This window comes from Dermacentor andersoni, chromosome 4 (genome assembly GCF_023375885.2).
Source record: "Dermacentor andersoni chromosome 4, qqDerAnde1_hic_scaffold, whole genome shotgun sequence".
Lineage (NCBI taxonomy): Eukaryota > Metazoa > Arthropoda > Arachnida > Ixodida > Ixodidae > Dermacentor > Dermacentor andersoni.
Window position 1 is genome coordinate 9387230 of NC_092817.1, and position 13870 is coordinate 9401099.

General features: G+C 50.4%; 1 protein-coding gene across 6 annotated transcripts in view; it reads right to left on the bottom strand.

Moving 5' to 3' along the window:
• Window positions 1-11904, bottom strand: part of LOC126536041 (uncharacterized) — a 62454-nt gene extending 50550 nt beyond the window's left edge. For all 6 annotated transcript variants that reach the window (XM_055073366.2, XM_050182934.3, XM_055073370.2 and 3 more), the window contains exon 1: window positions 1-11904. This exon is cut by the window's left edge and continues 16520 nt beyond it. In XM_055073366.2, the coding sequence (XP_054929341.1) occupies window positions 1-11824 (11824 nt within the window). In that variant the 5' untranslated portion in view covers window positions 11825-11904.
• Window positions 11905-13870: the final 1966 nt, after the last annotated feature.

Genomic DNA, 13870 nt, shown 5'->3' on the forward strand with positions numbered 1-13870 from the left:
GAACAATTTCACCACTGGCTTTGGGTACTTCAGCAGCCGCTGATATCTTTACAGAAATGGATGCCGTGGTTTCAATACTCGGCCGACCACTTGTCGCTACTGTTCTTGTGTCACGGAATGCTATTATAGATTCACGGGACCTTCGTGCGATGCTTGTATCCAATACTTCTACTACTGAACTCGCAGTGCTGCCCTTATCGGAAATCACCTCTCTAGCTGTCGCAGCTACTGTGTCAGTCTTTTGCAGTGTCGCGAGTCCGACTGGCTCGTTTTCATTAGCGACGCTCGGATTCCCGCAAGTTCTCGCTATTATGCTTGGTTCTGGCAGCAGCGCGAGGCTTTCATAACAGCTGCGCCTTCGCACGATGCCAGGCTCTACTTCCTCTTCAGGAAACGTTTCTTGTAGGAACTCCGCCGAACGGAGAGAACCGCTTCTTTTCGGCAAGATATCTGTATATGGAGTTTTAGCCATGACATTTGATGTAAATTTTATTGCAGATATCGACTGTGTGGCTACTGAAGGAACTGTGGTTGTTACTGCCATTTGTGCAGCGTCACCAGGCGCATTTTTATGGGCAGTGGCGGCAGGATAAATGGGCGTTGGCGCTACGTTTGGCTTTGCGTCCTTGACTGTTTTTGAAATCTGATCGCTGCTGAAACTTAATAGAGCACCCGGCTCTTTCAGTGACAGTGGCTCTGTCAATGCAGAAATGCTTGGCACAGCACCCTCTCTCTGTAGGGGTGCTTTTGCTGGAAACTCGGTCATGATAGTGGGCGCTTGGTCATCTCTGAAGCTTGGTTGTAAGGTTGATGTCACTTCCTGAAGGTTCAAGCTTACAGATGCGAGTAGTAATTTATCAGGAACTTGACTCTCGCTCTCGCTAATCTTTGGTTTTAAACGTGTGTTCGACAGCTGCATTTCCACACTTCCAGACCTTGGTTTAATATTCGATGCCGGTACCTTCTCTGGAACGGCTGGTATACTGGAAGGTGCGAGATTTCTGTCGCCGTCGAGTTCACTTAAGTCACCCGATTCTGACCGCCGTTTACATATAGTGGATAGACTCAAAGTCATTGTCTCGATGTTTTCTGCGAAACTTATCAGCGGCTTTTCATTATTTTCTATGTGGGTTGCGGGGGAGGTTTCATTCAGCTGACTTGTTACCAGAGACGTTGATATATTTTCAAGAGCATCTGTACTTTCTCCGTTGACATTAGTCGGTTCCGTGCTCTTGAGAACAGCTACTATTCGTCCTTCGGCTGCCTGCTGTTGAAACCCTTGATTGCTGGTCTTAAGTGTTAGTTGGAGAGACCTTACGCCATCGGAGAAAGAATGTTCGATTATGGACACTAGTGCTTTGCTCTCGCAAGTTGTGTCTGTGGATTGTGGCGTGGTTGGTATTTGTGACATGAACGACGAAGCATTAACGTCTGGTATGCCTGCCGAGTCTATGGACCTCTCTCTTTTCACACACGGCAGGTTGGCCTCTGTGGAACTTCCGAGCGTTTCGCCAGTGGGAGATGTAGCTTCAGGGGTCATGAAGGGCAATCGTGTTACCACTTGTCTTTCATTACCGTTAAGTTTATCGGGTAGTGCGCAGCCTTCGCCTGGAAGCGTTGGAGCGGCTTCGCTTATGGCTAGAGGAGTTTTGTAACTGACAAGGCTTGCTTCAGTTTCCGTGAAATTGGCAGCAGTCTCAGACACCGATACGGAGTTCCAATCATGACTACCTTTTGAACGATCGGCGGGTGATCGCTGAGACATGTATGTTGACGGTGCAGTACTTATTTCTCTGTTTCCTTCAAGAACACTAGCTGTCGGCTTGGAAACTGTCGTGGTGGATTCTATCGTTGGGTTTACTAAAGAAGACCCGGTAGAAACCACAAACTCCCCCGTGTCTTTTAGATTATTGTCATGAACCAACGGCCTCTCGACAACATGGTCCGGCTTAGCAATGATTGCTGACTCATGTGTTATTTCTATTTTTCTTTCTTCAGTGCTTGGTGCTTGTTGTTTTGGAACTATTGTACACGATGCGGGAACAGTTATCTGCGAAGCTGAAGTATGCTCCACACTTTCAATTAGAGAGCTTAACTTGGCTGCAATCTCCTTGGTCAATGACTCATCCACAGCCGATGTCAATACAGGCGAAGCGTCGCTTTTGTTAAAGGGACCTCTAGCACTTATTTGCATCAGCGCACCTTGCGAGTCGGTCGCTGCTGCTGAAATTATGGAAGTGGGAACTGTAGCCTCGCCGTTGACAGCGTTTTCCGCTGGCACAACATCTACATATGCCAGGCAAGGAACCTCTTGTGCTTCTGTGATTGCAGAAGTGGTAACTGCGCCCTTTTTCAAGACGCTATCTCTGAGTCTTTGCTCCGACGTTAGCAATTCTGGCATTTGCTCTAATGACTCCAAAACCATTTCTTTTAATGCTACAGAGTCAGAATCTGCCAACAGCAACGCCTTTTGCTCAGAGAAGGGCACAAGTGTACCAAGTGCACTTTGTGAAGCACTGCTATCTGTAGCATTTTTAAACACTTCGTGCTGAGTGTATACAGACGCAATCCTTTCAGACAATCTTGTTTCTGCGTCATCGCGTTCTTTCGAGTTTTCTGAAATTTCATAATTCTTAATTATGAGTTCTTTTTCTTGTGTAGGGATGACAGCTGTCGATTCGCGAGACCCGCTACTGAAGTATTTTTCAGACGAATCTTTCTCTTCAGCATTTACAGGAAAGGAAGCGGGGACTCTATCGGACGTATAGCCTGTTGCATGGGCTGGTACTTCATAGGGTATGTGAAGTCCATCTACGAAGTGCACGGGGATCACAGACTGTATCTCACCTTGACTTTGTTCAGATTTCGGCGTTATCTCGGGTAGCGAAAACTTCTCTATTTGATCTTTTGCTCCGACACTTGTTTTGAACTGAGGGAGTTGAACAGTCCGGTGAGATTGCTCACTTCGTTGTGGTGACATGGGAAACGCATCCTGAGTAATGGTTGGTTTTTTGTCTGCGTCGTATATCACTTCCATAGTGAGTGAATCACGCCTTTCTCCGAGTAAGTCTGCAGCAGATTCGTAAGTGGTCACTGAGGTGCCTGAAATACCACTTGCGAAAGCATTCGCTGAGGAATCATCATACGTGACGGGCGAAGATTCTGCAGCTTTGATCGTGCCTTCTCCCACCGTTGCACGCACACTGCGGACGTCTGCTGTCAGTGGCCCAAATTCCGGCACTATGACGTCTGAGTGGCGGCTTAGCGAGTCCACCGGCATAGATATCTTCCTATGAGCTACAACTTTCTCCTCTTTAACTTGTTCCGAAACAGATTCGGCTGTTTTTGCTGATGTTTTTAGAGACTCCGATTCGCAAAGGACTAGCTTTGAAGACGCAGATGCCGTTGGTGCTTCCGAGGTTGTGGAAATGGGCGTCGTTGACAACGGCTGGGATGTTGGTTCTGTGGCCGGGCGTTTTTCCTCTGGGTATTTAAAAACAGCGTGCGTGGTTTCCTCTCGAGGAATAAGTTCCTGTGAGACCTCGTTATCAAGAGATGCGCGTCCCACCTGTTCAGGGGTCACCTCTTTTGTGTGTGTGTCCAACACAGTATTTGCAATGACTTCTGGAGGAGCTAGTCGTCCGTAATTTTTGAAAGCATCTTGTTCAATATACCCTCCGCTTTTCTCAGAATCGTAAGTGCGCCATGGTTTTTCTGATTCTGTGCCGTATGGCGCAGAGGTTTCTTCAACCGCTACATCTTTGGTTCGGCTAGTCAATTCGGACGACGATGTGGCAGTTATCTCCTTGGGCTGCTGACGGGTCTGAATGCATCTGACGTCTGGTTGGCGCCTAATAGAGCTATCTATGTCCCTCGTCGTTTCCAGCGCGCCAATGGCCATGTCGTCCATTGCAGTTGAAAGCAATTCTGTGGGGCCGGACAATGCATCGTCGTCTTTGGTGCCACTGCCGCTAACAGAACGCAGCTCTCGATGCTCGTGATGAGGCCTGTCAAAAATTCCCTTGCATGTGTCAAAATCACTCGAGGGAAGCTCCACCATCGTCTGATCTCCAACACGGTCAAGTGGCTTGGTTGTTTCCTGGATGGCCGTAGACTGAATGGAAAGTAGCCCCTCTGGTTCATAAGGGGCGAAGTCAGTGAGCGTTTGGAACGAATCAGTCTTCCGAGCAACGCGGCTACAGCTGTCATCGAGAGCAAGCTGGTTCCGAAGCGCAAGCGGACGTTCGGCGTCTTTTGCTTCTTTCTCTCTGTACAAAGCTTTGGAAATCGAAGCCACTCCCCGAAATCCTTCAGTTTCCTTTGCTTCTGTTGAAAGGCTGCAGCTGCTACTTCCACCAGCCAAGATTTCTCCAGACGAAGCAGCTGCTATAGGCAGCTGCTCGTTTTCTTCAGGTATAGCGGGCATCAGTGACGATCCACTGTAGTTCGGCTCTATTACTATTTCTGTGTAAGACCGCGTCTCCGTGAGAACCTTTGTTTCCGATATATGCTTCTTGGTGACCTTTTCTTTCGGGTAGTAGAATACTTCTTCCGTTTCGGAAGTAACGACAGAGTTCTCAACATTCTTCACCTCTTTCACGGATCGGTTGATGCAAGGCTCCATGATTGCCTTCTCGTCTGCCACTGTTGCTTGGGTTTGTATTTGACTTGCGTCCAGCACGATGGGTAGCATATTCATCGGACGCGACTGCTCAGTACTGGTTTCAGATACCCCCTTGTTATGATCCTCGTCCTGGGCTCCAAAAACGACGGCTCCTTTGCGTTCTGTATGCTTGTCTGCGAGGTTAATTTCCGCATGGTCTGCCTTCTGATGTTTTAGGGTCTCGGTAAAGCTCTCTTTCGCGTGTACTGCCTTTTTCTGACTTTTAATAGAGCACGTGCTTATACCTCCTGCTGTGCTGCCAAAGGTGTCATTGAAGCTTTTTTCTGTTTCCTCCTCTCTTTTTTCGAGACTCTGAGTATTGTCCGAAGTTTTCCCTGGATCTTCCGTTTCTTTTGATGAGCTCCGAGTGTCACTGGGGCTTCTTTCACGTCCACCAGTAGCTGTTTCATTACTGAGCTTCTTTCGAGCCACTCCAGCGCTGTTCTCCTCTGTCGTATTTTTGGCGCTACTATCTCCCTCCTTCGCATCGACAACCGTTAACTCGACCAAAGGCTGTGTCGTGATGGCGCTTTTAGATATTGAGGCGTTCACTTCTTCGTTGTCGATTTGGGCCGTGTCTGTAGTACTTGCCGGCTGCGGCTCCTCGATGCCAATCACGACCGGTGGCTTGAACACGGTATGCTTTTCGCCTCTCCTGTCATCCGCAGCCGCGCTACTGGCTAAAAAACTCTCGGAATCTTTCTTGTCTTCATCCTCTTCCTCTGAGAATTCTTCTGCTTGCTTCATCATACGAAGCTTTGTGACTGCGATAGAATCCTTGCGATTGAACTTGAAGCGTGGCGGTGGTAGAGCTGATTCCTCTGCATCGTCTTCATCATTTCTTGTGCCGGCTGTTGGCAGTACTGACGGCGGTGGTGCGCTGTCAGCCTTTTCAGCTTCTTGGAAGCCCAAGTGCTTCTTATCTGGTGGTGCATCGTGCGCTTCGTGCGCTGCCGGCCGATTAAGCGGCTTCAGTATAGACTTTGGTTCGAGATCCATGTGACCGTGTTCTTCCTTGCGCGATGCGATCTCTTCATCCTCGGCCAAGGTGTCGTCGTGAACTCTTATCGCCACTGGTTGCTTCGCTCGCTTGACTCTCTCGGGCGTTTGACAAATCTGTTCCTTAACACCCTTGATGTCGGGCGCAGACTGCGAGGCAGCGCTTTCCTTTGGAGAGTCTACCGCTTTCGGACTACTCCTTAATAGTGGGCTGCTCACAATACTCGCCTGCTTGTCTTCGACCATGGACGCTATGATCGGATTCGAAACGGTGCCTTGCCTTACAACATTTGCGATCGAGTCGTACGACTCGATGGTCTCCTCTTCTCTTTTGCTCTGCACTTCTTCCTTGGTGGTGGACTCCAGGTGGGAGTCTTTGTGCTCGATGCCCGTGCTCTGGTTCGTAACGGCCTTCACACTTTCCTTCTTTTCCGTTACTGTCTTTGTGACCGTCTCTAACACCACCTTCCGTTTCACTACCTTGAGAGGCTGTTGAGATAAGACCTGGCTTAGAGATGAAAGAGGTACCTGGACGGCCACCGGTGCCGTACCGCTCGTGAAACCACTGAAACTGCACTGTGGACGCGTGTTGGTCCCGGCAGCGAGATTTTGCTCATTAGGGCCTTCGGAGTTAACAACAGAGTCTGTGACCTTGATATGCGTAGACGACCGCTCTGTTGACGTCTCTGTGCCGTTGTGCATTCTGAAGGCTTCCTTGTCAGTGAACGACGACTCTTCCTTAATTGCAGCTGGCGTTACTGCTTTTTGACTCGGCTGTCTGTGACCTGCCGCACTTCCCAATGATTCAGTTTCCCCATCCATATTCGGCTGTTTGGAGTTTGAAAAGCTTGGTTCCGACACAGTCTTCCTTTCTGGAATGTCCTTAATGGCTCTTGATGCGTCAGAATCACTGCTAGCTTCCCCTGGCTTCTGGTTTTCGCATGTGCCGCTGCCAATAGGCGCCTTCGCTCTGTCTCCGACTGGGCCAGTGAGGTAATTCGTAGCGGCATACACTTTTGTAGGAAAGACCTCTATGGCCTGCTCAAACTGACCCTGACCTAGAGCAGCGGTTTTGACTCGCATTATTTCGTGTGAGGACGTGACTGTATCTTCGTATATGTTGCCCGCTTTTAGCGTGTTCACTGTTGTCGGAAGTGGGTCCATTTTGTCACGGAATACATCGGAAGGGAATCTAGTCTGGATTGGCTCTGACTCCTTTATTGTGTCGTCTCGGTTAGTGGCACTGAAAACCTCCTCAGATCTGTTACCAAATGCAGCAAAAGAAGCGTTTTTGTGTGCCAAGCTGCTTAAATTCCGCTGCAGTGCACTTTCTGTTATGTTGAGCGCATCAACCATCATCTTGATTTTGTCGACCCGCTTTGGATTCTTTTCCATGTCGAAGGCATCTTGAAGCAGCGCCCTCTTAAAATTGATTTCAGATATCTTTTTACCTATCTTTTCCATCTTCCTGGGCACGTCTGCCTTAGAAGTGGCACTGATGGCTTTTTCATCCTCTTCACTTACGCTACTAATGTCCAAGACGTCTTTGAGCCCTGGGAGCCGGCTAAGGAAGCTTAGATGTCCAGCGCTTTCGTGGTACGGTGTTTGAACACGGTAATAGCTAGTATTAGAATCGTTGTTGAGATCTTTTATGAAAGACTGCTCAGATATTAGTTCCACGGAATGGCTCAAGCCCTCTGCGCAAATGCGAGTACGCTGTAGTAAAGGCGGCTTTGTGGCAGCACTTCTTTGGGAGCGCATTATTTTGTCTTTTGTCGTGCGCTCTTTAAGCGGTTGAGTCTGTGAGCCAAATGACTCCTTTATGCTTCCTTCTTCGGCGCATCCTAAGTTTGATGATGGCTTCTTGAGCAATGTTTCCCACTTCTCTAGCGACGGGTTCATTGACGCCTGGTTTACTGGCCTCTCAGATGATGCCTGCGCTGTCACACATTCTTGTGGTCTTGATTCTACCGGGTGATCCTTAGTGATAGTAGCATCCTCAGTTAGCTCAGAGGACGCGATCTGAGTAACAGTTTCCTCGACGAGTTCAAGGGACTGGGCGGGGGTCGTAGCAAAAATTCGCGTTTTGTGTAAAACGTAATGAGGCTTGCTGCTCTCTGCCATCTTTCGCGACGGTGTCTCTGGTTCCGCTACTGTCACCACAGCAGGAATACTTAGCTTCTGGCTTGAAGGCGTCTCTGTTGCTCCACCGTGAGCTAAATATGAGTCAGACGGGACATTTTCGGTAGTTTTCGAAAAAGTCAGCGCCGCAGACTTACAAGCGCTCTTTTCGAGCCCGTCTGAAGGTACTTCAACTCCTGCTCTGTATTCGCTTCCGGCGCTGGACATGTCAATGGTGATGGTTGCAGAAGGAAAAAATGCAGAAGTGCCTGCACTACCCGCCAGTGAGGCCGTCGACATTGCTGAAGGTACTGCAGTCCTAGTTGCTGTGGTGTCCTCAGCAGTGTACGTTGTTTCACAGACCATTCCACTATCAACCCCTTGAGGTATCGTATTTCCGTAAGCAGTTGACATGCTTTCGCCAGAGTCGGAATGAACGTCTCCTGGAGGTGGTGAAAATCCGTTAGAACCGATTGTAGGCACTGTGGATGATCCGGATTGCATTTCGGCATCCGAGCTGAACACCGAGCTACTTTTTCCTTCGCCGAGTTTACGGGAGACCCACTCAGGATATGTGAAAACTTCGACCGCTTTGTATGCACTCTCTAGCGGTGCCGGCTCTTCAACTGGACTATATACTTCTAGGTGGTCTACTGCAAAAGCAGAGATCGCCTCTGGCAGGTCTTCTATCTGTTGATGCTCAAAACTACTTTTCCGTGAAATATTATCCGGCACCTCAGAGTCGTCTGAAGACTTTACCTCCGAAGCAGCTCCCTCGGAGGCTTTTCTGGGTACCTCTGTCACAACGGTCATCACCTCTGCCAAATGAGCCTCGGGACTCGCAGCCAACATTCGGTCCGGCGCAATGGTTTTGTCGGATACGCCAGAAATTCCTTGCAGATTCACCTCTGTGACGGCTGTAGTCAACCCTGAACTTTTTGAAAGGCTCTCCAGGCTTCCAGCCAACATCGCTTTTCTGGACTTCAATTGCGCCATTTCTACTTGACAGTGCCAGCAGCTGTCACTCCGCTCCCTTTTATTTATTGTCTCTATGCCTGATTTAATTTTTTCCTCTTCATGTATGTCGGCTACATCATAGGAAGGCGGCGGTTTGTGCGCGCTGGCTTCATTAGCCGGCATGCGCACGTCGTGCTTGCTGTAGTCCGGAGAAAATGCTTCATTTGCGGCCTCGCTAAATCCACCAAAAACAGCTCCGTACGTGTCTTCCAGAAAGCCGCCTTCAAAGGAGGGGATTCTGCTTCGGTCAATAGAAGTTGCCTCTGCAGTTGATTTCTTCTCGACCAAGTCTTCCTTAGAGGCGTTTTCAAAAAGTGGAACGAGCGCCTCGTGTAAATGCACTTCTTTACGCTCTTTGTCGATAGCACCTATAAGGCTGTGTGGCAGTTCACTTCTCTCTCCAGGGAGCAAGCGTGATTTCGAGGGACTGGCTTCACTAGTTGTCACTTTCGCGTTGAGCTTGCTGGACTCCGGAGAAAACGCTTCACTTGCGGCCTCACTGAGTCCAACGAATACACCTCTGTAGATATCTTCTGCCGGAAAGCCACCTTCAAAGGATGGGATTCTGCTTCGGTCAGCAGAAGTTATCTCCGTACTTGATTTCTTCTCAACCAGGTTACCGTTTGAGGCGAGTTCACCACGAGGGACAAGCGCCCTCGCAGTTGAAGGCATTTTTTCTTGTTCTATGTCAGCAGCATCGACCACCTTCTTTCGCAGTTCAGCCGTCTCTTCTGGGTGAAGCGCGGGTTCGCTAGACGTCGTTTGGGGCCTAATATCGCTCGCCTCGAACAGAAAGTCAGCCCTTGTCTCATTTAGCCGTTTGTTGTCAATATCGAGATCAGAACTTTCACTCTTGTCGGTCGCGTTACTCATTTCGGCGCACTCATCATGAGTCGTGCCCCTTTCCGTCACAGTGTGGTCTGATGCGCACTTTTCTCCGCGTACGCTACTCACTGAACTTGAAGTAGAAGAGCGCTTTGATGGTGACTTGACAGCGTTTTCACGCGACGCCAGGCTTTTTGCATGGTACTCGAGCAGGGAACTTTTGTCATTCGTCTCACTAGCCAGCGGAGCTTGCGACAGGCGCTCTGCATTTCCCAACTGTCCCAATTTTTCATCAGAGGCAGTCTTGGAAGGTTTACCTTCAGACACTTCGGACTGGTCGCTCAAAGCTGCATGTGGTACAGTTTCCTCCAAAATGTTATCATGGTCGACATTGTTTGCGTCTTGCAGCGGAATGTTGGTGCTATCGGCATTGCCGCTGTCTGTGCTTGCCGGCGATTCAACTTCTAGGTACGGGACTTCTTGGCTATCATTGTCACTTGCAGATTTCTGTTCAACATCCTGCCTCTCCGGTGGATAAAATGCGAGCTTGTATCCGTCATCCGTGGTTTCTTCAGCTGCACGCGGCTTTTCCACTTCCGGTACGCTGGGGCCGCTCGTTTCACCTTCGCGAGGAACGTAAGTTGTGGGGTGCTCTGGACCTTCAGCTGTATCTAGCTGTTTGTCCGGCGCTGTGGTCTTGTTAGCGCCGGCGTCTGTCCTTGCCCCTTCAGTAGGTTGTGTCAAGGCTTCGCTGACGACCGCGTTGGTCAGGTTTGCTTTCTTGGGCTTAAGTGTTCTCTGTTCAAAGGACGCCATTTCTTGGACCTCTTTGATTTCTAGAACTGATAAATGCGGCGCCTGCTCAGGCTGCACATGACCCGGTTCGATAAAGGCCTTTTGCCCGGCTATACTCAACACTGCGTCTGTTGTTGGGTGACTTATGGCGTCTTTGCTACTTCTTTCAGGCTGTACACTACTCAGAGTGTCTGTGTGGGGCACCAGTTTTATTTTGGCTTGAGTGCTGTCGTCAGTCCCGGTGACAGGCTCTGCGCCCGGTTTCTTCGTTGTGCTCTGATCTGTTGTCTTCGTTTCGGCTGGCGGCTTATCTTCAGGTTTCTCGCCGTGGAGGCTAGCAGCAGACATTCGTCTATGCACCTCAGCAGCCGCGTGTTCAGCGCAAAGCTGTGCGATTTCTTCAAGATCCATGAACTCATCTAGTGGCATCAACTCGGTGAATGGCTGTGTCTTCTGTTTTGTCTCTGCCGGCTCATCGCGAGCTTCGCTTGTAAGCGACACCACCGTAGTTGCTTCGTCGATGGTGTCCAGCTCGTCCTTCAGTTGCTTCTCTTCGCTCTGGGACTTTCCGTAAATGGTCTTGTAGTCTGATATATCGATGCTTTCCACTGAGGCGGCCGGAAAAGACTTCTCAGATCCACCTTTGTCAGAGGCTCTGCTTTCGAATCCACAGCTTTCCTTGCGCATCGACTCATCGGGGACTGCCGGCTTCCACGGAGCAAGCGCGTTCAGGTCCTGCTCTTCCGCAGGTAGGCTGTACATGGAGGATGTGCTGCTCACCGCTTTTGCCGCCGAGTCGGCTCTGTCCGAGAAAGCACCTATCTCGCCCATTGACACGGTGGAAGGTCGCGCCGACGCGATAGGCGAGGAATCTTCGGCTACGGGCGTGGTTCCCTCGATGAGCCTCATCCTGTCGGCGGACGCCACCTCACCGAACGAGTACTGGGACGATGCGTAGCTCGTACTCATAGCGCGCTCGCTGACATTGTCCATTTCGGTGCGCTCCTCGGCAGACTGTCGGCTCTCCGTCACCGTCCTCCCTGGTCCACTGATCATGGACCGACTGATGGCCGACTCGCGATCAGTGATAGGCGGCAGCCCTCCAGGCCGGGCCACCTTGTGGCCACTTTCTGTCCTGTACCACACAGTCTCCTCGATCGCAAGAGGAGGAATCTCAGTTGCGGCCTGGTTTCGAGACCGCGTCCTGCGGATTCTACGCACGGTGCGGATTTCCTCGGTCCGAGACTCAATGACCCGGCGCTCCTGAGTTTCCTCTTCTATGAACGAGCCCGAGCTGTCGCCCAGACCGCTAGTTACGTTGTGCCCCGAGCCGCCAGCACTTTGGCCATACAGGAAACTTGAGCTACTGCCGCGAAACGTGGGACCCGCGAAACTGGCTGACATGTGGTCCCGGTCGTCCCCTTGACTGGCGCCCAGCGTGTTAGCACTTGGGGTGGACTTGACCGGGTTTTTGGGGACCAGGAAGGCGCCGCCCGCCCTGTACACTGGCTTGTCGGCAAGAGACCGGTCGGACGCGGTGTAGGTGCCACTAGTCGGGTCCGGAGAAGTAGGCAGCGCTGAGTTGGAAGGTAGGTCGTCATTCTCCGCGGTCACGGAGACCTGCGCCAAAGTACAGAAATCATGTGCGCCATATAGTTGGTGGCGCGTAAAGTGTTAGCGCAAAGTAACTGCTCAATCAATTGAGGCGCAAGCCGTGCACTTGTTATGTACGTAGACACACGCAAGCTACAGTATAGGTAACTGTGAGGTCGTGGCAGCGTAAAAGGGGACTCGCACGGTGTGCTCACAGCTGCTTGTAACACGACCTGAACAACGTCATGAGCAATCAACAGTCTATAGGAAATGAGTAGGACTTGTCGTACACATTATTGGTCGTGTTAAACCTTTGCCTGTACCTATGCTTGGTAAAAGCTGTTCGTAATCTCAGAATAAACGAGTGCTGGTGATTGCAGGGCCGCCACATTGTGTTCCGTTCTCTGCACAAGTGAATCTACAAAACAACTACTACTGTAATGTACTTGCACTTAAGAAAAAAGAAATTTAGAACATAAGCCTCCATGCGAGTTCCGGCATCCGGATTCCTGGAGCTGAAGCACGTCGCAGCTCTAAAAAATGATTGTAAAGAAACTAATGGTACTTGTGCATAAGTGACACATACGGTGTTACGCATCGGTGGTCAGCGAGTGACTATATACGCTCTGTCTCTCTCGATGAACCCGAGTAAATAAAGCCCCACTGACTTTATTACACTTGAATGCCTCCCCCTCTTTCGGTTTGTCGTCACCGTTCAGGTTAGTGCAGTTTTACAGCACTCACTCACGCACGCACGCGCACAAGCGCACACACAAACACACACACGCCCCCTAACGCGTTTTACGTCAACCTAACCTAACTTTACCCTAATATAATGACGCCAAGCAAGAAGACAATAATGCTCACGACATAACTGTTCGGAGAATGCGCCGCGCCAATTTCACAGCTTTTACGCTAACCCAGCCTAACGTAACGTTAACCTAACCTAACAGAACAAAACGTCGCCTAGAAGCAAAGACAATAATCCGCGCGGCGTAGCCGGTGTAAGAATACGGCGCACCACCCTAACGCCTTTTACGCTAACCTAACGTAACCTTAGCTAACGTAAACCTACCCTGAACCTAAGCTAACTTAACCTAACGTGGACGAGACGCAAATCCAATAATCCTCACGGCGTACGCGGCATCAGGCAATCACGTTCAACCGTGGTTGCCAAGGCGCTGTGGGTTTATTTCACTCCAAGGGGACTACTCAAAGATGCTCCTGAAAAGTCCAGGAGGGCAGGCCCGGCCTCTACTAAGGCCCCTATTGCTCCCCCGGGAAAATCAGTGATTTTCTTCTTTTTTAAAATTTAGAGTGCCGTAAAGAGCGATAAAGTTATAATCGGGCAGGACTGACTCAGCACCAGCGCCGCACGCGCGAGGAAGTCTGTCCGACGTGCGTTTAGACACAGCGATCACCAAATGGGGTGTCAGTGCGCGCTGGTTCACCTGTTTGATCGCGCCGGCAGCCAGCGTCCGAGCGTAAACAAACTCGACCCTACTCCGCAATGCCGGCATGCCTAGGGGTCAAACGCATACAACAGGCCCCCCCCCAAAAAAAAGAAAAAAAAAAACTCCACAGTAATGCCTAGTCAGAGTCAGATATTCAAGGAGCGTAGGCTCCCAGATTTACTCTCTCGCACCCGCTCTTACTCCCTAGCGAAGGTCAGGAATCGCCAGAGGGGGTCGGGAATCGCCCGACGCTGCGGCGCCGGCTGTGAAAGCGAAAGCTACGGTCACATTGCGCCCAGAGCTTCGCGCTCGCCGACGAGGCTTCCGAGACGGTTCGTGCCGCGGAGGAGACACCTTTAGGAGCCAGACAAGAAGCACTCGAAAGTGAAGGCGGTGGAAGTGG